A 27,395-nucleotide genomic window follows, 5' to 3' on the forward strand; every position below is an offset into this window, starting at 1 on the left:
AGATTCAATGCAATCCCTACCAAAATACCAATGGTATTCTTCACAGAAATAGAAAAAACAATCCTAAAATTCACAAGGAACCACAAAAGACCCCAGATAGCCAAAACAATCCTGGGCAAAAAGGTATCACACTACTAGACTTTAAAATAATAAGAGAAAGCTATAGTAACCATAACTGCATGCTACTGGCATAAAAAACAGACCCATAGACCATGGAACAGAATAGAGAACCCAGAAAGAAATCCATATATTTATAGCCAACTGTTTTTTGACAAAGGAACCAAGAATATTCACCAGGGGTAGGGATAGTCTCTTCAATAAATGGTGCTCGGAAAACCTGATATCCATTATTCAGAAAAATAAAACTAGACCCCTACCTCTCACCACATACAAAAATCAACCCAAAATGGATTAAAGACTTATAAGACCCAAAACTATAAAACTACTAGAAGAAAACGTAGCAGAAATGCTTCAGGACATTGGTCTGGGCAAAAAGTTTATGGAGACCTCAAAAGCACAGGCAACAAAAGCAAAAGTAGACAAACAGGATTATATTAAACTAAAAAGCTTCTGCACAACAAAGGACATGATGAACTGAGGGAAGAGACAGTCTGCAGAATGGAAGAAAATATTTACAAACTATTCATCTGACAAGGGATTTTTTTTTTTTTTTGAGGTGGAGTCTCGCTCTGTCGCCCAGACTGGAGTGCAGTGGCCAGATCTCAGCTCACTGCAAGCTCCGCCTCCCGGGTTTCCGCCATTCTCCTGCCTCAGCCTCCCGAGTAGCTGGGATTACAGGCGCCCGCCACCTCGCCCGGCTAGTTTTTGTATTTTTAGTAGAGACGGGGTTTCACCGTATTAGCCAGGATGGTCTCGATCTCCTGACCTCGTGATCCGCCCGTCTCGGCCTCCCAAAGTGCTGGGATTACAGGCTTGAGCCACCGCGCCCGGCCCTGACAAGGGATTAATGTCTAGAATATACAAGAAAGAAAAAACTCAACAGCAAAAACCCACAATCTATTAAAAAATGGGCAAATGAGCTGAACAGATCTCTCTTAAAAGAAGACACACAAATGGCTAACAGGTGTTTTGGAATAATGGGCCTCTACAAAGGCCTTGAAGCCAAACTGCTGTAGACAGTTCTCACTGCCGCTTCCATTTATGAGAAACTGATGGTTGCTATCCTCACAGTTATGCGGCTGAAGGGTACAGCAAGCGCTGAGATGTCTTACAGTGAAAAGTTCAGAAGACGCTCAAGGAGGAGGATTTTCTTCAAAGCGAACAGAAGTAATTTTCCTATTACTCTGGCTCCTTCCACCACAAATGTAACCTCTATTGGCTTGAAAAGCATCTAAAGGTAAACAGGAAGTATAGCAGGATAGACCTGTTGCCAACTTAACTTTTACGATCCATGGTTAGATTTTGGGGTGAAGGTTGAACTAATATGAAAAGAAAACATTATTGAAAATCCCTGGCCGGGCACGGTGGCTCAACGCCTGTAATCCCAGCACTTTGGGAGGCTGAGGCAGGAGGATCACGAGGTCAGGAGATTGAGACCATCCTGGCTGACACGGTGAAACCTCGTCTCTACTAAAAATACAAGAAATTAGCTGGGTGTGGTGGCGGGCGCCTGTAGTAACAGCTACTTGGGAGGCTGAGGCAGGAGAATGCCGTGAACCTGGGAGGTGGAGCTTGCGGTGAGCTGAGATTGCACCACTGCACTCCAGCCTGGGCAACAGAGCGAGACTTCATCTCAAAAAAAAAAAAAAAGAAGAAAGAAAAGGAAACCCCTAATAAACTGTCAGCACAAAAGAAAAATCAATTAATCATTCAATCAACCAACCAGTCTGTTCAGACTCAGAGAGAGTTAAGGCCCATCAACTTGAAGAGCCTCTCAATCCTATTCCCAATCTTCACTCTGGGAGGTCACTGAATCTATTAAAAACACATACAGAAGGCTCTGCGGGTGGGAATGATTACCAGTCTTAAATAGCTGGTTTCATTTAAATTTTTCCTCCTTTCACCCCACGGGCCAAAGATAAGGACCTATGCCTATAAGCTCTTATAGAGAACGTCCATTCTCATCTCCGTTTAATAAAGTGGCAAGTCTATCAGTGTTTTAACACAGCCTATAGAGGCACATATACATTAAAAAGCAGAGGCTGGGCACGGTGGCTTATGCCACTTTGAGAGGCTAAGGCAGGAGACTCACTTAACCCAGGAGTTTGAGACTGGCCTAGACAACAAAGGGGAACCCAATTTCCACAAAAGACTAAAAAATTAGCCAGGCATGGTGGTGTATGCCTGTAGTCCCAGCTACTTGGGAGGCTGAGGTGGGAGGACCACTTGAGCCTGGGAGGTCAAGGATGCAGTGAGCAGTCATTGTGCCACTACACTCCAGCCTGGGCAACAGAGTGAGACCCTGTGTAAAACAAACAAACAAACAAAAAACCCAGATGTCTAAGGCAAGGACTAAAAGGAATTCATCTCCTTCCAGCTGATCACAGGCTTACTGTGTGATCTAGGGAAGTTCTTTTTTCCTAAGGCATTGTTCCTCTCACCTATTAGAAGAGACTACTCACAGCAATATAGTGAATCACAAACTTGAGTAAAAATTATGCCTTTTTCATCCCTGTTTCTTTAGCGCAAAATCTGGCACTTAGTAAATCACTTCATGGATGTTTATTAATGAATGAAAACTTCAAATAACTGTTAGTAATATACTAAAATAGAATGCTATTTTAAGATGCTATTTAAATAGAGCAGAGTCCAAAATAAAACTGGATACTCCATAGAAACAGACTGGTACTAAATGAGAGCTGTAATTGTCCTGACAAATACCACAAAGGTATTACTTTGCCTGTGTTAAACCTGGGGATTAATACTACATAGGATTCAAAGCCCTTATCTGACTGGGCAGGGAGCATAACTCATCAACGAGTCAGGAGAGGGTTCTAAAAGTCCCAGATCGTAAGTCAAACAACTGAAAAAAGCCTTAAGAAATGTTTTCCTTACAGCCAAATATATGAGGATTACCTCTTCCTTATTTAACCTTCACCTCTTTAGTGTCTCTTAACTTTCATTCTTTTCTAGCCTGCTTCCCTCCCCCATTAAAGAAATGGTCTTCTTTTGTTAGCAAACAAAGCTTACAAAGATGGTGCTTGTGGCAGAGTTGGTCTCAATTTCACTATCAGACAAAGTGCCCCGAGAGCTTGCCAGGTGAACACTGCCCTCGCCACCTGGTCCATCACCTGCATTGCTGCTCAAGTCACTGTCAGCTCCAAGAGTCTCTCCAGAGCTATTACTCACCTGGAAAGGAAAAAAGGTGGTAAGAGATAGTCCCCAGGGATGGGCCCCAGAAATGCCAAGCTGCTAGAGCTCCCTGCCACCATAAAAAAGTATAAATTTCAAAGGTGTGTCAGACAGCCTCTGGAAGTACCTTCTTTATAAGATGAGAAGCTCTGGGTGAAATCTCGTATACACACACTTATGATGGTAAACCTCTCCACCATGAGCACCATGCTGACCTGAGACTCAGAGCAGCCTCCAAAGAGAAAGTAGCGCCCTTTTCCAAAGGGGAAATCCACACCCCACCCACCAAGATGCCAGTGTGGTGTTCCCCTACCACGGTGCTAACTTCAGAATCCTGACTTGAGCTGCGGATCATAACAGCTGGACTCACGCTGATGACAGAGTCTTGATCGGTCCTCTGAAACAAGACACAGGAACATTAGGGGAGGTGTCCAATCTCCTCTCAGTTTCCCACAGAAATACTGTACCTTCTTTCTCCCCATCCCCACCCTTCTGTTATCATCCCTAGAGAAGTCACGAGCAACTTTTGTTTCCGGAATATAAAATATGTACAACTTATATAATAAAAAAAAGAAATAGGCCTGGCACAGAGGCTCACGCCTGTGAGCCTAGCAGTTTGGGAGGCTGAGGTGGGAGGATCATTTGAGCCCTGGAGTTGGAGACCAGCCTGGGCAACATGGTGAAACCCTATCTCTACAAAAAAATATACAAACTTAGCCAGGCCTGGTGGTGGGCGCCTGTGGTCCCAGCTACTCAGGATGCTGAGGTGGGAGCATCACTTGAGCCCAGGAGGTTGAGGCTGCAGTGAGCTCAGAGCATACCACTGCCCTCCAGCACAAGCGACAGAGTGAGACCCTGTCTCAAAAACAAAAAACAGAAAACAATGCATTAAAAAAGTACATGCTCACTGTAGAAAATACATGAAAGAATAAGGAAATAAGAACAAATTGTAAATCCACCTCCCACGTTAAGCACTGTTTTTAGTATATTTCCTTTCAGTTTCTTCTCAATACATTTTAAAAATAAAATTGGGGCTGGGCGTGGTGGCTCAAGCCTGTAATCCCAGCACTTTGGGAGGCCGAGACGGGCGGATCACGAGGTCAGGAGATCGAGACCATCCTGACTAACACGGTGAAACCCCGTCTCTACTAGAAAAATACAAAACAAATTAGCCGGGCGAGGTGGTGGGCACCTGTAGTCCCAGCCACTCGGGAGGCTGAGGCAGGAGAATGGTGTAAACCCGGGAGGCGGAGCTTGCAGTGAGCTGAGATCTGGCCACTGCACTCCAGCCCGGGCGACAGAGCGAGACTCCGTCTCAAAAACAAAACAAAACAAAACAAAACAAAAACAAACAAAAAATAAAAAATAAAATTGGAATCACACTATATGCAGCTTTGTCAAACATTTTCCCATGTCACTAAATTTTTGAAAGCACAACCTTTAATGGATACTAATATTGTATTACATGGATCTATTACACTTATTTAACAATTCCTTATCATTAGATATTTATATTGTTTTGAGGTTGTTAATTTTTTTTTTCTTCTTTTGAGACGGAGTCCCACTCTGTGGCATAGGCTGGAGCGCAGCGGTGGCGATCTCAGCTCGCTGCAACCTCTGCCTCCCGGGTTCCAGTGATTCTCCCGCCTCAGTGTCCTGAGTAGCTGGGATTACAGGTGGCCACCACCACACCTGGCTAATTTTTGCATTTTTAGTAGAGACGGGGTTTCACCACGTTGGCCAGGCTGGTCTCGAACTCCAACTCCTGACCTCAAGTGACCCACCTGCCTCAGCCTCCCAAAGTCCTGGGATTACAGGCATGAACCGCTGCACCTGGCTATTATTTTTTTTACTTTTATTTAATTTTTTTTGAGACAGAGTTTCACCCGTTACCCAGGCTGGAGTGCAATAGCGTAATCTTGGCTCACCACAACCTCCGCCTCCCGGATTAAAGCGATTCTCCTGCCTCAGCCTCCCAAGTAGCTGGGATTACAGGTATACGCCACCACGCCTGGCTAATTTTGTATCTTTCATAGAGACGGGGTTTCATAATGTTGGTCAGGCTGGTCTCAAACTCCCAACCTCAGGTGATCCACTTGTCTCGGCCTCCCAAAGTTCTGGGATTATAGGCATGAGCCACTGTGCCCGGCCATCTGGCCGTTTTGTTTTTTTTTAACTTGAAGTATTCTGAGACAGCATATTTAATCCTTGTAATTTTCAACAAGGTTGTCACAAACCTGGGAACTAGACGTCAGGCTCACACCACTGTCTGCGCTGATCTGGGACTTTTTCTCCTCTGTCTCACCAAGGTCAAAGACAGGTTTGATAACTTCAGGCCCTGAGTAGGGGAAGATTTCTGTTACTCCGTGCACAAAGGCTAGGGGCAGGCTGGTAAAGGGGGTGGGACAGCAGCACAGGCTGGTCCCAGACCTGTTCAGCCCATCCCAGTCACCTTTCCAAGGACTACTCCCGACTCAGGACCCACTGGAAAAAGAGGTCCCCAGATGCCTTAAGAACGAAGTAAGACAAATCAGACCTAGTCCCAATGGGTTCTCCAGTCATCTTCTCAACCTGAGAAAATTATGAGCAAATCATCTTAAAACAAAAAAGCTCCACGAGGCTGGGCATGGTGGCTCACGCCTGTAATCCCATCACTTTGGGAGGCTGAGGCAGATGGATCACCTGAAGTCAGACGTTTGAGACCAGCTTGGCCAACATGATGAAACTCTGTCTCTACCAAAAAATACAAAAATTAGCCGGGCGTGGTGGCACATGCCTGTAATCCCAGCTACTCGAGAGGTTGAGGCACGAGAATTGCTTGAGCCCTGGAGGCAGAGGTTGCAGTGAGCCAAGATCGTACCACTGCACTCCAGCCTGGGCAACAGAGCAAGACTCCATCTCAAAAAAAAAAAGAAAAGTTCCACAAACAAATGTCTAAACCACATTCCATGGCACTCAGAGTCTGAGCTTTGCTGGTACCTGAAACCATTTTATGGTCCCCAGGTCACTTAATGCTTCCCAAACAAATGTGTCTAAAGGAGGTAGAAAAGGTTGGGCCCGATGAGATAAGAAACACCAGCTGTTTTGGTGGGCACTGCCCATCAAACTACGTTTGAGATAAAAACCACCCCCCTTGTCCCCCACCCACCCACAATGGTATGGCAGAAGGACAGAATGACAGAAAGCAAGAAAGCGTGCCTAGGCAAGCCACCAGAGAGTTGGGCAGCTACAGACTCAACATGGAGGGACAGCAACCATCTCTGCCAACTGTGCCCACAGGCCTTCTAACAGGTGAGGGAGGTATCAGCCAATGGGGGGCACTAAAATAGGCAAACGTTCTCCCCACCAACTCTGAAGCAACAGAGAACCAAGTTCTGGGGAACTGTATTCAGTAGACACCTGGTTATAACCTGATTGACACGAGGGGAGGAGGAAAGAAGCGGCCTACGTGCCACACGCCTAGGAGTCACATGCTACCTACCTGCTGCCATTCCAAACACCCTCTAAGAGCAAATTTGGGGTGGGGCTGACAAAGGGAGCCTGCCCCAACTGGGCCTGGGGAGTTGGCAGGTATGGGAGACTTGGGAACAGGAAAGGGCATTTGTTCCTTACTCTGTTTTTCCAAAGCTTTTTGCTTTTTCACTTCCTGGTGCTTGTTCCACAATTCTACCCCAGATGCAATGCAAGCAGGAGAGAAAGACAGAGAGTCAGAGGCTGGTCAGACAGATGAAATGGAAACCCACCCACCCAAGTCGATTCAGTCTCAGGCACTGGATTACCAACCAAGAGATACAAAGATATCTTCATGGGGAGAAGGGGCAGAAAACAAGACATCTAACCCCTCCACCCAAACTCATGAACAGATTCCAAATTTCTAATTCCAATCCCAATGTGGCAGTAAAAACCCTGCAGAATGTTAAGAGCTAGAAGGGCCCTTAACAAAGCTCCTTCATTTTTGCATAAGGCAACTGGTCCTAAAGAGAGGCTGGAGCACTTGATCAAGATCATGTAACTTAGGATCCATTTAAATTCCCACCATGCTACACTCTCTCTGCCAAATGAGCTGGGGAAGGACAATTTTTACAGATTCCAGATGAGACAGACAAACACCTCAAGAGGCCCGAGTTTCAAAAGCATGAACACCAATCTGTTTGATTCACTGGACTGGACAAAGGCCAATTCATGCAGGCAGTTCGCACCCCTCCTCATTGCTCCTCAAGAAACCAACTCACCCCCAGAGCCAGTGCCTGCACTACCAACCAGCAATCTGGAAAAATGCTTCCAGCTGAGGTGACAGAGAACATAAAATGGTCAAGACCAGCATCTTCATAGAGGAAAACAGAATGGCAACCACAGCAATTCTTTTCCTGGAAGGAACTTCAGAGTGTACTTAGTATGATTTCCTCATTTCCGTATGATTTCCTCATTTCCCAGATGAAGAGACAGAGACCCTGAGAGGGGAAGTTATTTGCCCAAAGTTGCTTTCCTAGCTGCAGGCTGATACGGGACTAAAACTCCAGACCTCCATACTAGCAGGTCAGTACTTTTTCTAGAACATCATATGAGGCAGGAGAAAGCCAGGAGTTGACTGCTACTAGAATAATATTCTGCTGGCTAGGGAAGTGTAGCTCCCCTAAAAAGGAATCAGTTCCACATCACCATTTATGGGAGCATATGGCAACTGCTAATGGCCATGGCAATGAAACATCAGCTGGAAGCAGAGTGCCTAGGGACCTAGAACCAGAAAAAGAAAGATCCAACCTTGATGACTCAAGGTCAAGCAGGGAGTGAGCCAAACAGAAGTAATGCCCACAACGCTCACTAAGACACTGCCTTTGTGGGAATGGAGAAACACCAAATGTAAACGAGATTTTAATCAAGTCCGGTGAGGAAGTGTTTAAAGAACTGACTTGGAAACCTATACCTCAAAGATCCAGAACCCAGGGAAATGGGGTTGCCAGACATGCCCCAGAGGAGCACATTCCAGAGCAGTGTAATGGCTGGACGGGAGGACACTGGCTTCAGAGACACAAATGTTGTTTGTATAGCCCAAAGATGCATCTATAAACTTCCTGAGCACTTCCAGGAATTCTCTCCACTACGTGAAGAAATGCAGATGTAAACAAAAAGAGCGGCCAGGAGTACAGCTCACACCCCCTGCAGTAACCCTTACTGGCCCTCTAAATAAAACCTCCATTCTTCCTCTAAGATACAGGGTGAGGGGTGGCTGCGGATGAAATATAAAGACTAGAGAAGTACAAAGAAACACCACTAGAAATGGACACAGGTCCCCTTCTCTCTCTAGGAAGCAAAGCATGGGGCAGAGAAAGGCAGGATTCTGGATGAATTGAGGAGAAAGGGATATTTAAGAAGCCAGGACTCCACTACTGCACCAAACACACTGATACGTACCAATAGACGCTATAAAATTTTCTTCCTTTAAACTTCTGGTGTCCAGTTCCTTAGGACCCTTTCCTGTGGCACTTGGTGCCCGAGGTCCCACCTGGGGAACTCTCAGCTGTGCCATAGCCTTTGGGTCCCCCCGCCCAGCTAGGCCAGGATCCTTGCCAACTGGGGTATTTACACTTTCTGTTGGACTTCTCTTCCGCTTGTCTGGTTCTGAGGGAAAAAAATCAAGAGGTCAAGAGGAGTAGTGAGTAGGAATCAAGGTGCAGACATAAGGTGGGAGGAGCCAGGATACAGAAGGGTGTGGAATGGAAGGAGTTCAGGGAAAGATGAGGTGATGTCTTACTTTTCATAACAAAAAACACTCACTACATACAAACATGCACTAGAAAATAAAACCCCAAAGCCTGATGGGAAGCAGCATGGCACTGGGAAACCTGTCCTGGGGACAAATATATTTTCTGTTTGGGAGACAAGTGGGAGAGTTGGGGATGGCATGGTGCCCAGCAAGTACAATCCCTACCTTTACTATAGTAGTGGGTCTGGGCGATCTCCAGAAGCCCAAAGATGCTGGCCATGCCACCCAGACCCGCATGGGCATAGGACTGCTCCAGGCTGAGGATTGTACACTTGAGGAGGTCTAACATTCCCTTGTACACCTTCCGACTGATCTCCTGCAACAATAACCCAGGGACTAGTGTTGGCAAATTGCCTTTGGTATTCACATCCCTCTCCCCAGTTACTCCAACTCCCTACCCCCAACACTGACCACATCCGGGATAATGTCCTGCCGGGCATCGTCCTCTGACTGCACCGTGCGGTTCAGCTTGCTCAGGACAAAGACTCGCAGTTGCTCACTCTCCAGGAGCCGGCGCACCTTTTTCATGTTGAGCCAGCCAACTCCCTGGCCGTCCAGCACGTTGTGTACCACCTCCTTCAGGAACTGCTGGTTCTCACTACAGGGTCCACACACCGCTTCTGTGGTCACCAGCTCCTTTGCAGAGCACCCCCCACCTTTCACCCAGACTAGATGCCTGCCTCCAGGGGTAAAACACAAAGCCACCACTCTGAATGTCCAAGTCCATCACATCCCCCAGCTCTCCGGAGAACCTGATTTGCCCAAATACCCACCACTGCTGATTCACCCCGCTCAACACTGTAAGCTTTCAGTTGCATGGAGATCAAGCCAGAACGAGAAGTGCTGGCAAGAAATTGATTACATCTACCCCATTGAGAGCTTCTCTCCCACTCTATCCCTAAAGTTCTGCAGAGGAATCACCCCACCTCTACCTGAGAACTTTTAAAACAGCTCTACCATTTATTACCTAGAATTGCTGGATCGACCCTGGGGTGATGGAGGTTCTCTTTTCACTGTTGGGCTGTGTTTAATGACAGATGACTTCTGATCCACTAACGCCCTCCTGTTTCCTGTGGCAGGGGAGGCAGGAATGAGAGACATCACTATTATAGTGCAGGAGCTCATGCCAGCACAGCCCTGAGTAGCCATGTTCCACGCCCGTTCCTCAGAAGGGCTGGGTGAGGGTAGCACCAAGGCATCATACGTAGGTAGAAACCAGCCATGGCAATGTGGAGGAGGTGGGGATGGAGACTCAAGCCACTCCACATGCACCAGCAGCACGCCCCATGGGCAAGCATGGGCGTCATGGGGGACGGGGCAAGCAGGTCACTCATGTGATGCTGCTAGCTCCATGAGAAGGATGGCCCTCAGGCAGGCACAGAAGATGCTAGAGAAAAAAAAAAAAGATCATGCACAGCTCACAGGCAAGACCCACCTTCACCACTCCCGGGGCCGGCTTCAGTAACAATCTCCATTAGAGTATTTAGCCCAAATACTGGGACACAAAATACACAATTAGTAGGTGCACCACAATACCGCAACCCCTCTACCCCTCCGAGGAGCAGTAAGCCAGATAATCTGAGCATTCTCCCAAAGCTTGAGGAATGCACATAACCTTGGTTCTCCGGCACCTCAGAGCTGGAAGCCAAGTGACCAGGAGACAACCAAGGCTCTAAGAAAAGACCATCCTTAAGACTGTGGCCTCTCAAAGCCAGGGGCGGGTAAATGACACAAGAAGGCTTCAGGTACTGAACACACACATGCATGAAAGAGGGACCGCTGGTTTTCAGAAAACATCCAGCACAGGGGGTCAGGGGCCTGAGGGCATGTGCAGGGAAGCGACCCATCTTGCAGATGCTGTTGTTGGGAGTGGGGGTCAGGGTATGAGGATGGGAGGTGGGTGAGAGGGTAAGTGCAGCAAATGCAACAATGCATCAGCATGCAATGAAAGAGTTTCAATCACTCTCCTCTTCAAATGTACCAAATGAAGGCCAGTGACACTGACACCCTTCCATCCCTAGCCTACCCAGCCACATGTGGATTCCCTGGCAGTGCTAGTTTGCTCCTTACACTACCAGCTCTGATGTCCCTTTGCCCATTTATCCAATGTTCCCATCACCACCTAAGAACACGCCTTAGACTCCTGACAATGTTTGTTTGTTTGTTTCTGTTGGTTTCTTTTAGAGATAGGGTTTCACTCTGTCATCCAGGCTGGAGTGCACTGGCCTAATTATAGCTCACTGTACCTCAAACTCCTGGGCTCAAGTGAACTTCCTGCCTCAGCCTACCAAGCAGCTAGGATGACAGGTGTGAGGTACTGCACCCAAGTAACCTGACATTTTTTACCAATAGGAATGAGAGGTCAGTTAAAGAATACATGAGGTTGGCCGGGCGTGGTGGCTCACGCCTGTAATCCTAGCACTTTGGGAGGCCGAGGCAGGTGGATCACGAGGTCAGGAGATCGAGACCATCCTGGCTAACACAGTGAAACCTTGTCTTTACTAAAAATACATAAAATTAGCTGGGCGTGGTGGCAGGCACCTGAAGTCCCAGCTACTCGGGAGGCTGGGGCAGGAGAATGGCGTGAACCCAGGAGGCAGAGCGTGCAATGAGCTGAGATTGCGCCACTACACTCCAGCCTGGGCAACACAGCAAGACTCCATCTCAAAAAAACAAAAAAAATAGAATGCATGAGGTTGCTTCTCACTGCACTTCCTACCACAGTTAAATATTTCAGCACACAGGCCGGGCGCGGTGGCTCAAGCCTGTAATCCCAGCACTTTGGGAGGCCGAGATGGGCGGATCACGAGGTCAGGAGATCGAGACCATCCTGGCTAACACGGTGAAACCCTGTCTCTACTAAAAAAAAAAATACAAAAACTAGCCGGGCGAGGTGGCGGGCGCCTGTAGTCCCAGCTACTCGGGAGGCTGAGGCAGGAGAATGGCATGAACCCGGGAGGCGGAGCTTGCAGTGAGCTGAGATCCAGCCACTGCACTCCAGTCCGGGCGACAGAGCGAGACTCCACCTCAAAAAAAAAAAAATAAAAATAAATAAAAAAAAATAAAAAAAATAAAAAATAAATAAAAAAAAAAAATTTCAGCACACCATCCAGAGAAAACAAAAAAATCAGGCCAGGTGCGGTGGCTCACACCTGTAATCCTGGCACTTTGGGAGGCCGAGGTGGGCAGATCACTCAAGGTCAGGAGTTCAAGACCAGCCTGGCCAACATGGTGAAACCCCATCTCTACTAAAAATACAAAAATTAGCTGGGCGAGGTGACGTGTACCTGTAATTCCAGCTACACGGGAGGCTGAAACATGTGAATCACTTGAGCCTGGATGGCAGCAGTTACAGTGAGCCAAGATCACCACCCTGCACTCTATCCAGCCTGGGATGTGACACTCTGTCTCAGGGAAAAAAAAAAAAGAAAAATCAAATTCAGAAAAGCCCCCGAAACTGTCAGATGGCACAAGCCAAATTCAAATTAGGTCTTTTTATTTTTTAAGATGGAATCTTGCTCTGTCACCCAGGCTGGAGAGCAGTGGCATGATCTCAGCTCACTGCAAGCTCCGCCTCCCGGGTTCACGCCATTCTCCTGCCTCAGCCTCCCAAGTAGCTGGGACTACAGGCGCCCACCACCACATCTGGCTAATTTTTTTTGTTTTCAGTAGAGACGGGGTTTCCCCATGTTAGCCAGGATGGTCTTGATCTCCTGACATCGTGATCCACCTGCCTTGGCCTCCCAAAGTGCAAGTGCTGGGATTACAGGTGTAAGCCACTGCGCCTGGCTTTCAAATTAGGTCTTAACTGCCCCTAGAAACTAACAAATACTACCTGGCGCACTCACAAGCCCTGGGTTGACAGGCTTATGAGTGCGTGAGAGGTGAGAGGCTGTGCTCTATAAATGCTGCCAGGCTCTCCATAACCATTCTCTGGTGGGCCAGCTCCTTGGCATGGAGTTTGTCCTAAGCTCATGCAGTGGCAACCCAGCAGACGACGGGGGGCGGCTGATGATCCCTATGTTAATCACGTACCCTGACAGGGTCCTCCCAAGCAGCAGCAGTAATCCCACAGCTGCCATTGTCCTAAATTACATAACAGGGCCCTCTCTAGCTACGAAGATGGTTTCCATTTGACAACCACTGGAGCCCAGGATGTGCAGTGAAAGCCATGAGGAGCAACATGAGGGACGACAACCAGGTCAAAGGATTCACCAGACGCAGGGCTCCTGACATGAACCCAAAGCCCAAAATATCTCCCGGAGAAACCTGGCTTGGCAAAAGGAAGGCTGTAGTTACCTTTCAGACTGGGGAAGGGTGTGGCCTTCTCTCGGACACCTTTGGTGGGCAGTGTGAGGTTTGAAAGACTGAAGCTGGTACTGTGGTTCCGATAGAGGCTGCCTATCAAGGGGAGGGTGTGAGAGTGATGACTTGGCAGAGTAAGTAATCAAAGCATTGGACTAATGACTATCAGCATCTGCACCTCCCTCCTTTCCAAACACAATCCCAGTTTAGTGGATCAGATCATCTCTGATCTGTCTTAGAAAGGATCAAGTCTAACTCCAGGCAAACAATGGAGCCATTGCCAGGAGCAGCCAAAACCCAGTAACAGCTTTCTCTGTCCACCTCACATGATAATATCCGAGTCTCTCATCTACTGCTGCAGAGCATGAAAGCTGGCAGCTAACGGGCTTCTGGTCTGAAGCTGGCACTGTCCCTCCCTGGCTGCTGAAGAAACTCACGATAACAGGGATCCTCGACGTTGGCTCTCTCTAGTCCATAGTCTGTCTTCAATCTTTAACTGATACTACACCACACTGCTGGAAATACTCTCTAAGCACAAAATTCAATCTCGTATCGATTTCTTTTTTTTTTTTTTTTGAGACAGAGTCTCGCTCTGTCACCCAAGCTGGAGTGCACTGGCCAGATCTCAGCTCACTGCAAGCTCCGCTCTCGGGTTCACGCCATTCTCCTGCCTCAGCCTCCGAGTAGCTGGGACTACAGGCGCCCGCCACCTCGCCCGGCTAGTTTTTTTGTATTTTTAGTAGAGACGGGGTTTCACTATGTTAGCCAGGATGGTCTCGATCTCCTGACCTCGTGATCCGCCCGCCTCGGCCTCCCAAAGTGCTGGGATTACAGGCTTGAGCCACCGCGCCCGGCCTCGTATCGATTTCAAAGCACATTCATGGAAGAGTCCGTTATGAGGCAAAGAAGATAACAGATATGGACTCAAATCAAATTTGACCAGAGTATTTCCACTAAATATAAGTACAAGTGTGTGATCCTGAATTTCCTGCCTGTTTTCCAGTTACCCATCCAGCTCTTATCTGAAATAGACTGAAACGCCCATGCATAATGATAATGACTAATCTGTCCCTGTCCTTTACTGCCCTCACTTGAAAACACCTTATTCAGTATCACCCAAATGACTGAATTAGAGCTTGCTAATGCTAACCTAGCCCTACATGTGAAGTTCTAAACAACAAGTGCGGTAGTCAGGCTCTGCTGCAGAGAAAATGGAACACAGGAATGAGAGAGACAGCTCAAGGCACTTACTGGCAAAAGACATGATGCCCCCGAAGCCCTCGGTGCTGGTGTTGGAGACGGTGGAGTTGGGAGAGCTTGCCCGAGAGTCTGACTCTGCATCTGAGTCACTTGCCAGTCTCAAGCTGTTGGGCCGCAGCAGCTTTTGAGCCCTTGAATGCACAGTGGCACCTATGAGCCCCAGGCAGGGGTACTTGACCTTGGGAGTATGAGCCTTATGCTACACTGCAGCTGCCGCTCCCTTCCTGTAATTCCTAAACCCCTGGATCAAAACACCACCCTCTGGGGATGGCAGGACCACGAGAGCATTCAGACTTAGACTTTCTGATTAACCCTCGCCCAGGGTCCACTGAGGTGAGGTCCTTCAGTCACCCATCTAGAAGGGATCCCCAGGCTCTCACCGACTGCCATTGACATGTTGGCTGAATCGGGGAGTGTAACTTTCCCCCTGCTCATCCTCATCCTCCTCAGGGGGAAAGCCATATTGGGGCTCGAAGTATGGATTGTCATAGATTCGTCGGCACACTGACCCCTCTCCAGTTTCTGCCTGACGTCTGTCCACGTTCGACTTGCCAATGCTGGGAGGCACGGAAGGGAGGGGCTTGGAGACGCCTACTGCTGCCTTATCATCCATCTCCGTAGAGTCAGCAGGTTCCTGAAGGCCACATGAAATTAAAAGTGGTTACCTGGTGCCCAATGGTATCTTCCTGTAATCCCAGTTTGGCAGCGCTGGACCAGGCCTGTCAGATTTCTAGCCTAAGGAATGTGTGGGAAACGATCTCTGTGGCACCTGTTCTCTGTCCCCACAAACTATATAAGGGGAATCACAGTTGTACCCTGAACAAAGCCTGATGAACTCCTTTTGGGGTCAAAACTAGGTCTCTTAGGCTCTAAGCTCTAGGGCCCATGAAGAGGAAGATGAGAAAATTGTGTGAGAAGAAGCAAATGAATAGCTACAGCCTGGCTTTCCTAATAGATGAGGCCCACATCCCAGGCCATGGTTCTCACTCATCCACCGCTCCTCACTTACAGAGTTGGCTCCGTGGATGATGGTGCTGGGGCTGCTGCTGGCAGTGGTGCTGGAGCTGGAGCGCAGTGGGGGGTTTTCCTGAGAGTTCTCACTGTCTAGGCCAGGTTCTTCTGCTTCCTTCTGATTCTGCAGCTCGTCAATCTCCACCTCGCTGGCATCCCCCAGTGCTGCATGTGTCAGAGGGTCCACATCTGCCAAAATCCAAGGAAGGCAGGTATAGACCACCCCAGCCCTGGACCCCCAACCCCTGCCCAGGGCTGGCCAATCTCCCCAAGCACACTTACTGGGAGTATCACCATTAATGTCACATTTCATCATTTCACTGACAAAGTCACCAAGGGAGGAGTAAGAAGAGCTTGAATCATCATAATCCATACTATCACTGCCACTGCAGAGTGAATTGCATAGAAAACAAAACAGAAAGGGGCAGGGAGAACACCTGCAATCAGCACCAGGAAAAATAAAAGGGGGAGCACTCTGAACTCAAGGCCAGGGAACAAATCAAATAAGGAAGCCAAGAAAAACAGTCAACCAAAGCATAAAGACTGATAATGGGGGCTGGGACAGTGGCTCACGCCTGTAATCCCAGCACTCCGGGAGGCTAAGGCGGGTGGATCACCTGAGGTCTGGAGTTTGAGACCAGCCTGGCCAACATGGTGAAACACCATCTCTACTAAAAATACAAAAAGTAGCCGGGCGCAGTGGCTCACGCCTACAATCCTAGCACTTTGGGAGGCCGAGGCAGGTGAATCACTTAAGGGCATGAGTGTGAAACCAGCCTGGCTAACATGGTGAAACTCTGTCTCTACTAAAAATACAAAAAATCAGCTCGGCGTGATAGCATGTGCCTGTAATCCCAGCTACTCGGGTGGCTGGGGCAAGAGAATCTCTTGAACCCAAGAGGCGGAGCTTGCAGTAAGCCAAGATCATGCCTCTGCACTTCAGCCTGGAAGACACAGCGAGACTCCATCTCAAAAAATGTATATATACAAAAATTAGCCAGGTAGTCCCAGCTACTTGGGAGGCAGAGGCAGGAGAATCACTTGAACCTGTGAGGCGGAGGTTGCAGTGAGCTGAGACGGCACCACTGCACTCCAGCCTAGGTGACACAGCGGCAAGACTCTGTTACACATGAAAAAAAATAAAGAAATAAAATTAAAAAAAAATACTGATATGGGAAGCCTATGAGATTGCCTCTTCTGTGCTAAAGAAGGGCTACTGAGAGCCTCTTCACCTTAAAAACCTTTTTGCTGCCCTAAGGATGCTCACCTATCATCAGTAGGTTCGGAGTCAGAGTCCCGCTCTGGTGGTACACTCAGGGCCTCAGCCAGCTGGGAATTGCTGTCATAGACACGATAGTGGATAGGCTGCAGCTGATGAGCATACCACTTCGGCTTGTCACCAATCAGGGCTGGATCAAACATATCTACCCCATGAGGGAAAAGAATAGAAAGTCAGCAGCAAGGAAAAAAAGGCAAGCAATGCCTGAAAGAAGGGCAGGAAAAAGTCTAAAGCAGAGCAAGGACAGAAGGCACAGGTCAAAGATTAGCAAAGGAAAAATCAAAGTCCATCAGGAGGACAGAGGCAGAAGGCACAGCGGAGCAGAAGGCACAGTGGACTCACTGTTGTGAATTCGCTGAAAGGCATAGTTGGTGGGGTTAAGGATCCATTCCCCAAAGTACTCCACAGCTTGAGTCCTCGCCAATTTCTCAGCAAAAGGAGTCTGGCGGGGACGTGAGGCTAGAAAGGAGCCAGCTTGAAAAGCTACCACAGGCCGAGGGAAGAGGCGCAGGGTACGTGTGTGCATCTGAAATCCCTGTAGCACGTTGGCAGAGTTGAAGAACCGTACCATGGCGACCCTGGGGAAGGAGATGATGAGATAATTTGAGACCCATGCCCTGTAGGGTAAGGATTCCCATGATCTAAAGTCTCAGAACACCTCCCAAAGCCATCACTTAACAGGCTTCCAACATCAAGGGGAGAGACACGTTTTTTTTTTTTGAGGAGTCTGGCTCTGTTGCCCAGGCTGGAGTGCAGTGGCGCGATCTCGGCTCAATGCAAGCTCCACCTCCCAGGTTCACACCATTCTCCTGCCTCAGCCTCCCGAGTAACTGGGACTACAGGCACCCGCCACCATGCCCAGCTAATTTTTTTTGTATTTTTAGTAAAGACGGGGTTTCACTGTGGTAGCCAGGATGGTCTCGATCACCTGACCTCGTGATCTGCCAACCTCAGCCTCCCAAAGTGCTGGGATTACAGGTGTGAGCCACCGTGCCCGGCGGGGGAGAGATATCTTAAAAGAATCATCAGCCCCCTCTTCATCCTGAGCACGTGGTTTACTATTTCTTCACTTTGCTTTTACCAAGGTGGAAAATAACAACCAAATATGGCACATATTTTATATATAAAGAAACCCTGGGCTGGGTGCGGTGGCGCACGACTGTAATCCCAGCACTTTGGGAGGCCGAGGTGGGCGGATCACCTGAGGTCGGGAGTTCGAGACCAGCCTGGCCAACATGGTGAAACACTGTCTCTACTAAAAATATAAAAATTAGCCAGGCGTGGTGGCAGGTGCCTGTAATCCCAGTCACTTAGGAAGCTGAGGCAGGAGAATCACTTGAACCTGGGAGGTGGAAGTTGCAGTGAGCTGAGATTATGCCATTGTACTCCAACAAGAGTGAGACTCCATCTCAAAAAAAACAGAAACCCTGGTTCAGGGAAATAGTCTGCCCTAAGGTCACTTAGAGAGCAAAGAGATCAATTTAAGAACTTGTGATTATAAAGTCGGCTTTGTCTTACCTGGTTGCAACATCCACAGAATCCACATCATTGCCATAGATCAGTGGGTTGAATTCAGTGGAGGGTGTGGACTGCAGGTCATTAGAAGGCCTTCCCAAGAGAAGGGGGATCTCCTGGCCCTCATGAAATTTCTCCAGATTGAGGATGGGCTGAGTGTTGAGGCTCATGCTGGCCAAGGCCTGTAGAACAACAAGAAAATCCATTATACAAGGTACGTTCCTGGGCAGCTAGCCAATCTCAACTCCAAGGAAAGAGCCTTCCTAAAGTCTTCTATCTCGTATTCTCTGGTCAAAAAGTTCTGCAGCAAAGAACAGTGCTAATTTGCAAATCATGGTCAACCCATTTCAGACCTTTCATCTTTGAAACAAAAATCCCAATACTCTAGCCTTTAGAAAACAGTCTGAAATATGTAGCTCTCTATCTGAAGACAACCTAGCTCAAGGCAACTTGATTTTATCTGAAGTCCAGGACAGCCATTTGCAAAATTATTACAGTCATTAAATGTTTTTTAAAACTGGAATCTATGTGAAACTATACAGAATGGAAATTTGAAAACATAGCTGCTCTGAAGGACACAGGACGCAGAGCCTCACATGCTCAGGGATCCCAAGCTAAATCGGCCCCTCAGAGGCTCAATGGGGCAGGGTGAAGACCACTGGTCGAGGGCAGCAGTGCTTCTCAAATGTGAGTGAGGAGAGAAATCACTGGGGGAGGTTGTTAAAACGCAGATCCTGATTCAATATGCCTGGAGTGATACTGCACTTTAACAAGCCCTAGTGATGCTAATGTTGCTGGTCCATAAACCACACTTTAAATAGCAGGAATTAGAACACAGGATCAATGAGTCCAAGGATCTTAGCTCCTACAAACATTTAAAATAGAATTCTTGGCCGGGCGCGGTGGCTCACGTCTGTAATCCCAGTACTTTGGGAGGCCGAGACAGGCGGATCACGGGGTCAGGACTTAAAATTCTCACTAGACTCTGCAGTAACAAGGTATTATATCAGCAGTGATAAAGCAACTGAGGTGAGAGGGATGATACAAAACGACCCATTTAAACCCAAACATAGCATCTAGAGGTACTACTAAGTATTCAGACAACACAGAAAAAGATTTCTAAAGGCCCTTCAAATGAGAGCAGGGAGTCCTAATAACAAACACAGTGCTATCTACTGGTGTTCCTACACAAGACATAAGGCAGGGGAAGGGAATCAAGCTTTGTCATGTGTTACCTTCAGGTACTGTGTTCAGCATGCAGAGGAAGAAAATAAATCAATAAAAAATGGATGTGAGGAATTACTCAAAGAAAGGAATTTGTTTGCTTGAGATAGTCTCACTCTGTGGCCCAGGCAGGAGTGCAGTGGCACGATCTTGGCTCACTGCAACCTCTGCCTCCTGGGTTCAAGTAATTCTCCTGCCGCAGCCTCCCGAGCAGCCACACTACGGGCGTCCGCCACCATGTCCGGCTAATTTTTTTTTTTTTTGAGACGGAGTCTCGCTCTGTCGCTCGGGCTGGAGTGCAGTGGCCGGATCTCAGCTCACTGCAAGCTCCGCCTCCCGGGTTTACTCCATTCTCCTGCCTCAGCCTCCCGAGTAGCTGGGACTACAGGCGCCCGCCACCTCGCCCGGCTAGTTTTTTGTATTTTTTTAGTAGAGACGGGGTTTCACAGTGTTAGCCAGGATGGTCTCGATCTCCTGACCTCGTGATCCGCCCATCTCGGCCTCCCAAAGTGCTGGGATTACAGGCTTGAGCCACCGCGCCCGGCCTAATTTTTACATTTTTAGTAGAGACAGAGTTTCACCATATTGGCCAGGCTGGATTCAAACTCCTGACCTTGTGATCCACCCACCTCGGCTTCCCAAAGTGTTGGGATTACAGGCATGAGGCAACATGCCCGGCCAAAGAAAGGAATTTTTGAAGAAAGGAACCTCAGGATCAACTCTAGAAGATGATACAAAAGCAGCCAGATGGTCCACACTACTAACTTCCACCTAACAAGACTGAGAAAATCGGCAGGGCACGGTGGCTCATGCCTGTAATCCCAGCACTTTGGGAAGATGAAGCGGGTGGATCAGGAGATTGAGATCATCCTGGCTAACACGGTGAAACCCCATCTCTACTAAAAATACAAAAAAATTAGCTGGGCGTGGTGGCGTGCACCTGTAGTCCCAGCTGCTGGGGAGGCTGAGGCAGGAGAACGTCATGAAGCCAGGAGACGGAGTTTGCAGTGCACTGAGATTGCGCCACTGCACTCCAGCCTGGGCGACAGAGCAAGACTGTCTCAAAAAAAAAAAAAAAAAAAGACCCCCAAAAATGTTCTGAGGCCATAGAGAGTGGCACACATACAAGAAACAGAGAGTGAAAGGCTATTTTATACAGTATAATAAGCATTAGAAGATAGTAAGGCATAAAATGAGTTGGAATCAAAAACACTGAGATTCACTCTGCCACCCAGAAATGGGATATCCCTTTTCTTAAGCCCATCCAGGGTGAAGAAAACTACTCCATTTGAAGTTTGATAGGAAACTGGCTCTGAGAACAGCTGTCTTCCTATAGGAACCCCACAGCATCTATTACTCCCCTCTCTTTCCTTCATTCTTCACGTACCTGCTTTAAATGCTTTTTCAGCTCTAGTGACTCTGGTTCTGGCAGAATAGGCAGCACTTCTGCATTGGTGGGGGCAATCACCTGCACCAGAGAAATGATAAAAGACGTGACTTTAGAGTTTATTGCTCAGGAATTTCTCTTACACAGGGTAAATAAAAATAAGAGGATGTATATACAATATTATTATATAAATGAACACACATTATATAACTGCACAATAAGATACGTACACACACATATATGATATACATATGCATCTGAAAGGAAATACAGCTTAATGCTATTGGTTATTATCTCTAAATAAAAAGATGACGGTTTTGCTTTTCACTTATTTCATTTACGCTTATTTTTATTTTTTTAAAGTTTTACAATGAACACACATAAGGGTTTCCCACCAAAGTTTGAATATACTCACATTGCAAAATGGTCAAATAATTCATTAAGCCTGCATTGAAAGACAGTTTCTTACTGGAAACTATACTTCAGGGAAACCATTAAGAGATGATCTATAACACATGTAGCGGTCTTCAGATCTTAATTGTCTGACTGCTCTTGGAGGATATGGTGGGGGCACCACTTAATTCTGGCAAAAATAAATCCTAAAATTCTCTGAGACCTAACCAAGGGCTTATTTGGCCAATAAGGTAAAAGGAGCATTTAAAAAAATTTTTCAGTAAGTCTCACAATAGAAATTATCCAACAACTTAGAACATTCCTGAAAGGAATCTAGAAAAACAGATATCCCAGGACTGGGTCTAGAATGCAATCCTCCTCCAGACTCTACAATGCCTCAGCGAAGAACCTCACCCTGTTGCTGTCCAGATCCACTAGCCATACATCATCAGGCATTTTGAAGTCCAGTTTGTAGAGGAAGAAGCTGGCAGGAACCCCAATGATGTACGGAGTTGGAGCCAACAGCAGCTGTGGAAATGATACAGAAGGTGAAAAACAAAGACAAAACCTACCACAAGCACTTATCAAGTCCGGATTCTTCTAGATAAGGAAATGCAGAAACAATCCCTCTTACAAAACCCTTGAGGCCAGATGCATTTGAAAATTCAGAATTTTTCAGATTTCTTGAAAGGTTACATGGTACATTTTTTTGTGTACAGTAGTATTCCTTATCCACAGTTTCCTTTTCTGTGATTCCAGTTACCTGAGGTAAACTGCAGTCTGAAATATTAAAAGGAAAATTCCAGAAATAAACAATTCATAAATTTTAAACTGCAGCTTGATCATATCTGAAGTCCAGGACAATAGTTCTGAGAAGCATGATGAAATCTCATGCTGTCCCGCTCTGTCCCACTCAGACATGAATCATCCCTGTGTCCAGCATATCCATGCTGTATATACTACTCACCTGTAGCCATCTCAGTTATCAGGTCAACTGTCGCACAATCTCAGCGTTTCTGTTCAAGTAACCTTTATTTTACTTAATAATGGCCCCAAAGCACAAGGGTACTGATGCTGGCAATTGGGATATGCCAAAGAGAAGCCAAATATATGTCCAAAGAGGTCAGGCGTGGTGGCTCATGCTTGTAATCCCAGCACTTTGGGAGGCCGAGATGGGTGGATCGCGAGGTCAGGAGACCGAGACCAACCTAGCTAACACGGCGAAACCCCGTCTCTACTAAAAATACAAAAAAAAAAAACTAGCCGGGCGAGTTGGCGGGCGCCTGTAGTCCCAGCTACTTGGGAGGCTGAGGCAGGAGAATGGCGTAAACCCGGGAGGCGGAGCTTGCAGTGAGCTGAGATCCGGCCACTGCACTCCAGCCTGGGCGACAGAGCGAGACTCCGTCTCAAAAAAAAAAAAAAAAAAGAGTTCAAGACCAGCCTGGCCAACATGGTGAAACCTTGTCTCTACTAAAAATACAAAAAACTAGCCGGGCATGGTGGCTGTGCCTGTAATCCCAGCTACTAGGGAGGCTGAAGCAGGAGAATCACTTGAACCCGGGAGGCGGAGGCTCCAGTGAGCCAAGACTGTGCCACTGCACTCCAGCCTGGGGGACAGAGGGAGACTCTGTCTCCAAAAAACACCAAATATATGCCCAAAGAGAAATTAACCTCTTACTGTGCCTAATTCATAAATTAAACTGTATCACTGGTATGTATGTATAGAAAAAAACAAAATATCTACAGAATTTGGAACCATCTGTGGTTTGAGGCATCCACTGGGGGTCTTGGAACATATCCTCCACAGATAAGGAGGAACTACTGTATTACGTAACACCCGCGGCAGTGGAGCCAGTAGCCTACAGTCATTAACATTTGTTGTGACAAATAAAAACTACAAATAGCATAAGCTTTGCCACCAGATCAGTTCAAATCAGTCAGATTTTGCAGACAAATAAGTTATGACAAAGGACTGTGGACCAGCACTCACTTACAACTTCTTTGAGCATTAGGCCTCCTCCTTCAGGAAGACAGAGGTGACAGAGCCGAAGACGCCTTGAGACTCACCTGCTCTGCTGATGCCATGCAGGTGGGAAGCAGCGGGATGACAGGAAACATATACTCCAGTGGATAGATCATTGCCACGAATGCCATCACAGACATGGAGAGTGCATTGTAGTCTCGGGACTGTAGCACCACCTGTCATGAGCCATCCAGTAAGAATCACTCCAAAACATAAAATAAGGTTTACAAGAAAACAGCTTCCAACATTACAACTTGGTTTCCAATTCACCATGCCTACAGCTCCAGCTTTGTCTTTCGCACTGCCCTCTGCCCCACTATGCCTGCCACCTCCCAATTCAGGCAGAATGGTGATCCTCCCTCACCTGAGATATGCAAATCACTCCCTTACCTTCCTAGTTCTTGTACTGCCCATCCCAGGACTACTCACTGAAACAGAACTACTGATATTTCCAAAGAATTAGGTCAGTACAATTAAGGATAAGCCCTAATGAATGGTAAACCCTCTGAATACATCCCACATGATACCAGTATCTTAATTCAACCCATATCTACGGAATACCTGCTATATACCAGGCATCATGTTACCTCTTGAGCACAAAAAGATGAAAAATATGTAGTCCCTGTCCTCCAAGAGCTCATGATCTGGCCACTGGCATATTTAAGAGTTCCTCCCCTAGAAAGGTCTAGGAAGCTGGCCTCTCACCTTATGCTCTAACAGAATGCAGGTTAGCACCTGGAGACAGGCATCCACACCTAGAAGTTCCAAGGGAAGGTGCAGCGGGAAATCCACTAGGGTGAATCGAGATGGGTCTGGAAGAGCAAAGGTCAGAGCTGGCTGGAGCTCTTGGGGTAGGACCTCGATGTCTACTCGCTTCTGCCCAGAGATGGGTACTGGAGAGCGCAGCAATCGATAGATCCAGGCCTCAATCTCTCGAAGGTCATGCAGAAGGGCACTTGACTTCTCTTCCACCAGCAGCGATCCCGTAAAGATCCGCCACATGGTGTCCCTGAGAAGCAGACAGCAGGAACCAGACACATTAGCATCAGGAGCTGATACCCCACTGCAACCCAGTAGCACCACAGAGGCTCTAACGGTGACAAAGGGAAAAGAAGCATCATTAGGAAAGCCTAGTCTCTGAGCTCAGATGGGACCAGAAGATATATACAACAGCAAGAGCAAATGTAAAAATATATACTGGGTAAGACTTATTGTCCTAACTACCATTAAACATCAAATTACAGCATTACTCTAAACAATTTTGGAAGGAGGTTTAACTCTGCAGAGTCTTTTGCTTAGTAAAGATTAACTCAGCCGGGTGCGGTGGCTCAAGCCTGTAATCCTAGCACTTTGGGAGGCCGAAGCGGGCGGATCACGAGGTCAGGAGATCGAGACCATCTTGGCTAGCATGGTGAAACCCGTCTCTGCTAAAAAACACAAAAAACTAGCTGGGCGAGGTGGTGGGCACCTGTAGTCCCAGCTACTTGGGCGGCTGAGGCAGGAGAATGGCGTGAACCCAGGAAGCAGAGCTTGCAGTGAGCTGAGATCCTGCCACTGCACTCCAGTCTGGGTGACAGAGCGAGACTCCGTTTCAAAAAAAAAAAAAGAAAAATTAACTCTTGGTTGGGTATGGTGCTCATGCTTATAATCCCAGCACTTCGGGAGGCCAAGGTGGACGGACCACCTGAGGTCAGGAGTTTGAGACCAGCCTGGCCAACATGGTGAAACCCTGACTCTACTAAAAGTACCAAAATTAGCTGGGTGTGGTGGCACACACCTGTAATCCCAGCTATTCGGGAGGCTGAGGCAGAAGGATCACTTGAACCTAGGAGGCAGGGGTTGCAGTGAGCTGAGATCGCACCACTGCACTCCAGCCTGGGGAACAGAGCGAGACTCCGTCTCCAAAAGAAAAAATATTTACTCTAAACATGCTTAGATAGGTCTGAAGGACCTTGAGCTGCAGAGGAAATTTCTTATGCCCCTCAAAGACCAATTACATGGAATCTCTAAAATGCTCCCATTGGACAGCAGCAGCAAACCATACCTTTGTACGCCTCGAGGGATGCCCAGTTTCTTGCCCAGCAGGCGCTCACTACAGCAGTCCACCAGGCGCTTGAGGGTATACAGACACTCTCGGAAGGTGGAGAAAAAAGGGTAGTGACTGAGCACGCACAGGGACGTGAGAGTACTGTTGCGGGAGCGGCTCCCCGCCTTGGCCCGGCGTTTGCCCCGAGGAGACTGGTTCACATCAGGGATAGAGTCGGCACTGGGAGGCTGCAGGGATGAGCCACTCTCTGAGCTCTCGGTGCCACCCTCTTCTGAGGCACAGGTGGCGCGGGTTCCTTCCTTCCCATGGGATCCTGCCCCCACTTCCCCCTTCTCCTTAGGGATTCGCTTCTGGAAGGAGCGGTAGAAGTTAACACAGATGCCGTATCGCGTGACTCCAGTGTCCTTGTCAGTGAGGGTGAAGACAAAAGAGGTATCATCCCGGAGGCTCATGCGCCGCTGCCGCACGCTCAGGCAGCCCTCGGGCTGGCAGAAGAACACGACATCTGGGGGCAGGGGAAACTCAGCGTGATCCTCTAAGGGGTATCGTCGTAGCAGTTCAGGAGTCTGGGCCACACTGTCACTGCTCGGGTGCCTGAAGAACATACAGACAAATTCAGCAGCCTGAAGGGATGGAATGGGCTATCACATTTTAACCACCGTCGATGAATAAAGCTCAAGATGCTATTTTGGATAAAGTAATCTGACTGTAACACCTTGGAAAATATGGGTGCTGCCTGCCATATGGAGCTGGTAGCCTAAGTGAAGTCTGCACTGTCATGAAGGCACCTATTCTGAAACAAGAGATTTTGACAATAAAATTATCACTGGCACCTGAAGATGATTAACATCTTTTAAAGTGAATTAGCTAATAAATTACCAAAAAAGCATACACAGAGGGGGAGCTTCTAAAGTACTTTTCCTTTTACAAAATAAGAAAACTGAGATATAAAGAGTGTATTTGCTCAACATCACAAAGATGTTAGTTAAGAGCAGGGTTTTGCTTTCAATCCACCTGACTTTGTTGTTTCCCTATTGGCTTCAACGCTCCCATCAGGGTAAAATAACAGGGGAAAATGAGCTATGCAAAGCAACGTGGAAACTGGAGAGGGGAACAACTGCAGGTTTTATGGCTATCCCAGATGTTAAGACAAAAGTCCATCTCTTCTTGGTTACCTGGCCCCTACGATCACTAGATAGTCAAGTAACCGAGGACAGAACTTCTTCTTTTGCACCATGGTTCCAATTCATCAGTTCATCTCAGAGAAGCATCAGGGCACCAAGCAAGGAGTCAGCATTCCCGGGAGGAATTCTGAAAACCGAAGTCTAATAGGAAAAAAAGTACTGATAAGATCCACTGCTGTGCCTAAGGGACTCATCCCTCTCAACTTCTTCCCGGCCAGGGGCAGAGGTCAGAAGGTCTTCCACTTTCATACTAATGATAGGAGAACTTGACCCTTACCTAGCCTTGTGTCTAGGTTTATGAGCTCACAGAATAAAATGTTAAAAAATAGATAGGCAGGGCACAGTGGCTCACACCTGTAATCCCAGAACTCTGGGAGGCTGAGGCGGATCACCTGAGGTCAGGAGTTCCAGACCAGTCGGCCAACATGGCAAAACCCCATCTCTACTAAAAATACAAAAAAAAACCAGCCAGAGGTGGTGGCATACGTCTGTAATCCCAGTTACTTGGGAGTCTGAGGCACGAGAATCACTTGACCCTGGGAGGCGGAGGCTGCAGTGAGCCGAGATCACGCCACTGCACTTGAGCCTGGGCCACAGAGTGAGACTCCATCTCAAGAAAAAAAAGAAGAAATAGATAAATAATGGTTCACCTACCTATCCCTACCAACGACTTCATTTCCAGCTTAACACC

General features: G+C 47.6%; 1 protein-coding gene across 50 annotated transcripts in view; it reads right to left on the minus strand.

Moving 5' to 3' along the window:
- The window catches only part of MADD (MAP kinase activating death domain), a 58,830-nt gene that overhangs the window by 27,836 nt on the left and 3,599 nt on the right, over positions 1 to 27,395 (minus strand). For 5 of the 50 annotated variants that reach the window (XM_033204759.1, XM_033204753.1, XM_033204756.1 and 2 more), the window contains 23 exons: positions 26,696 to 26,845; positions 25,518 to 26,114; positions 24,179 to 24,482; positions 23,518 to 23,649; positions 21,865 to 21,978; positions 21,058 to 21,138; positions 18,450 to 18,628; positions 17,274 to 17,509; positions 16,920 to 17,076; positions 15,935 to 16,038; positions 15,651 to 15,841; positions 15,022 to 15,275; positions 14,633 to 14,772; positions 13,376 to 13,477; positions 10,512 to 10,571; positions 10,044 to 10,146; positions 9,488 to 9,674; positions 9,242 to 9,392; positions 8,725 to 8,931; positions 6,925 to 6,978; positions 5,550 to 5,650; positions 3,626 to 3,709; positions 3,151 to 3,309 (listed from right to left, as the gene is read on the minus strand). In XM_033204759.1, the coding sequence (XP_033060650.1) occupies positions 3,151 to 3,309; positions 3,626 to 3,709; positions 5,550 to 5,650; positions 6,925 to 6,978; positions 8,725 to 8,931; positions 9,242 to 9,392; positions 9,488 to 9,674; positions 10,044 to 10,146; positions 10,512 to 10,571; positions 13,376 to 13,477; positions 14,633 to 14,772; positions 15,022 to 15,275; positions 15,651 to 15,841; positions 15,935 to 16,038; positions 16,920 to 17,076; positions 17,274 to 17,509; positions 18,450 to 18,628; positions 21,058 to 21,138; positions 21,865 to 21,978; positions 23,518 to 23,649; positions 24,179 to 24,482; positions 25,518 to 26,114; positions 26,696 to 26,757 (3,759 nt within the window). In that variant the 5' untranslated portion in view covers positions 26,758 to 26,845. Of the gene's footprint in view, positions 1 to 3,150; positions 3,310 to 3,625; positions 3,710 to 5,549; positions 5,651 to 6,924; positions 6,979 to 8,724; positions 8,932 to 9,241; positions 9,393 to 9,487; positions 9,675 to 10,043; positions 10,147 to 10,511; positions 10,572 to 13,375; positions 13,478 to 14,632; positions 14,773 to 15,021; positions 15,276 to 15,650; positions 15,842 to 15,934; positions 16,039 to 16,919; positions 17,077 to 17,273; positions 17,510 to 18,449; positions 18,629 to 21,057; positions 21,139 to 21,864; positions 21,979 to 23,517; positions 23,650 to 24,178; positions 24,483 to 25,517; positions 26,115 to 26,695; positions 26,846 to 27,395 lie in introns of those variants that run through there. The other 45 variants (XM_033204768.1, XM_033204767.1, XM_033204794.1 and 42 more) reach the window with 22 other exon arrangements.

The sequence above is a fragment of the Trachypithecus francoisi genome, unplaced genomic scaffold (genome assembly GCF_009764315.1).
Source record: "Trachypithecus francoisi isolate TF-2019V2 unplaced genomic scaffold, Tfra_2.0 Lachesis_group8, whole genome shotgun sequence".
NCBI classification, from domain to species: domain Eukaryota; kingdom Metazoa; phylum Chordata; class Mammalia; order Primates; family Cercopithecidae; genus Trachypithecus; species Trachypithecus francoisi.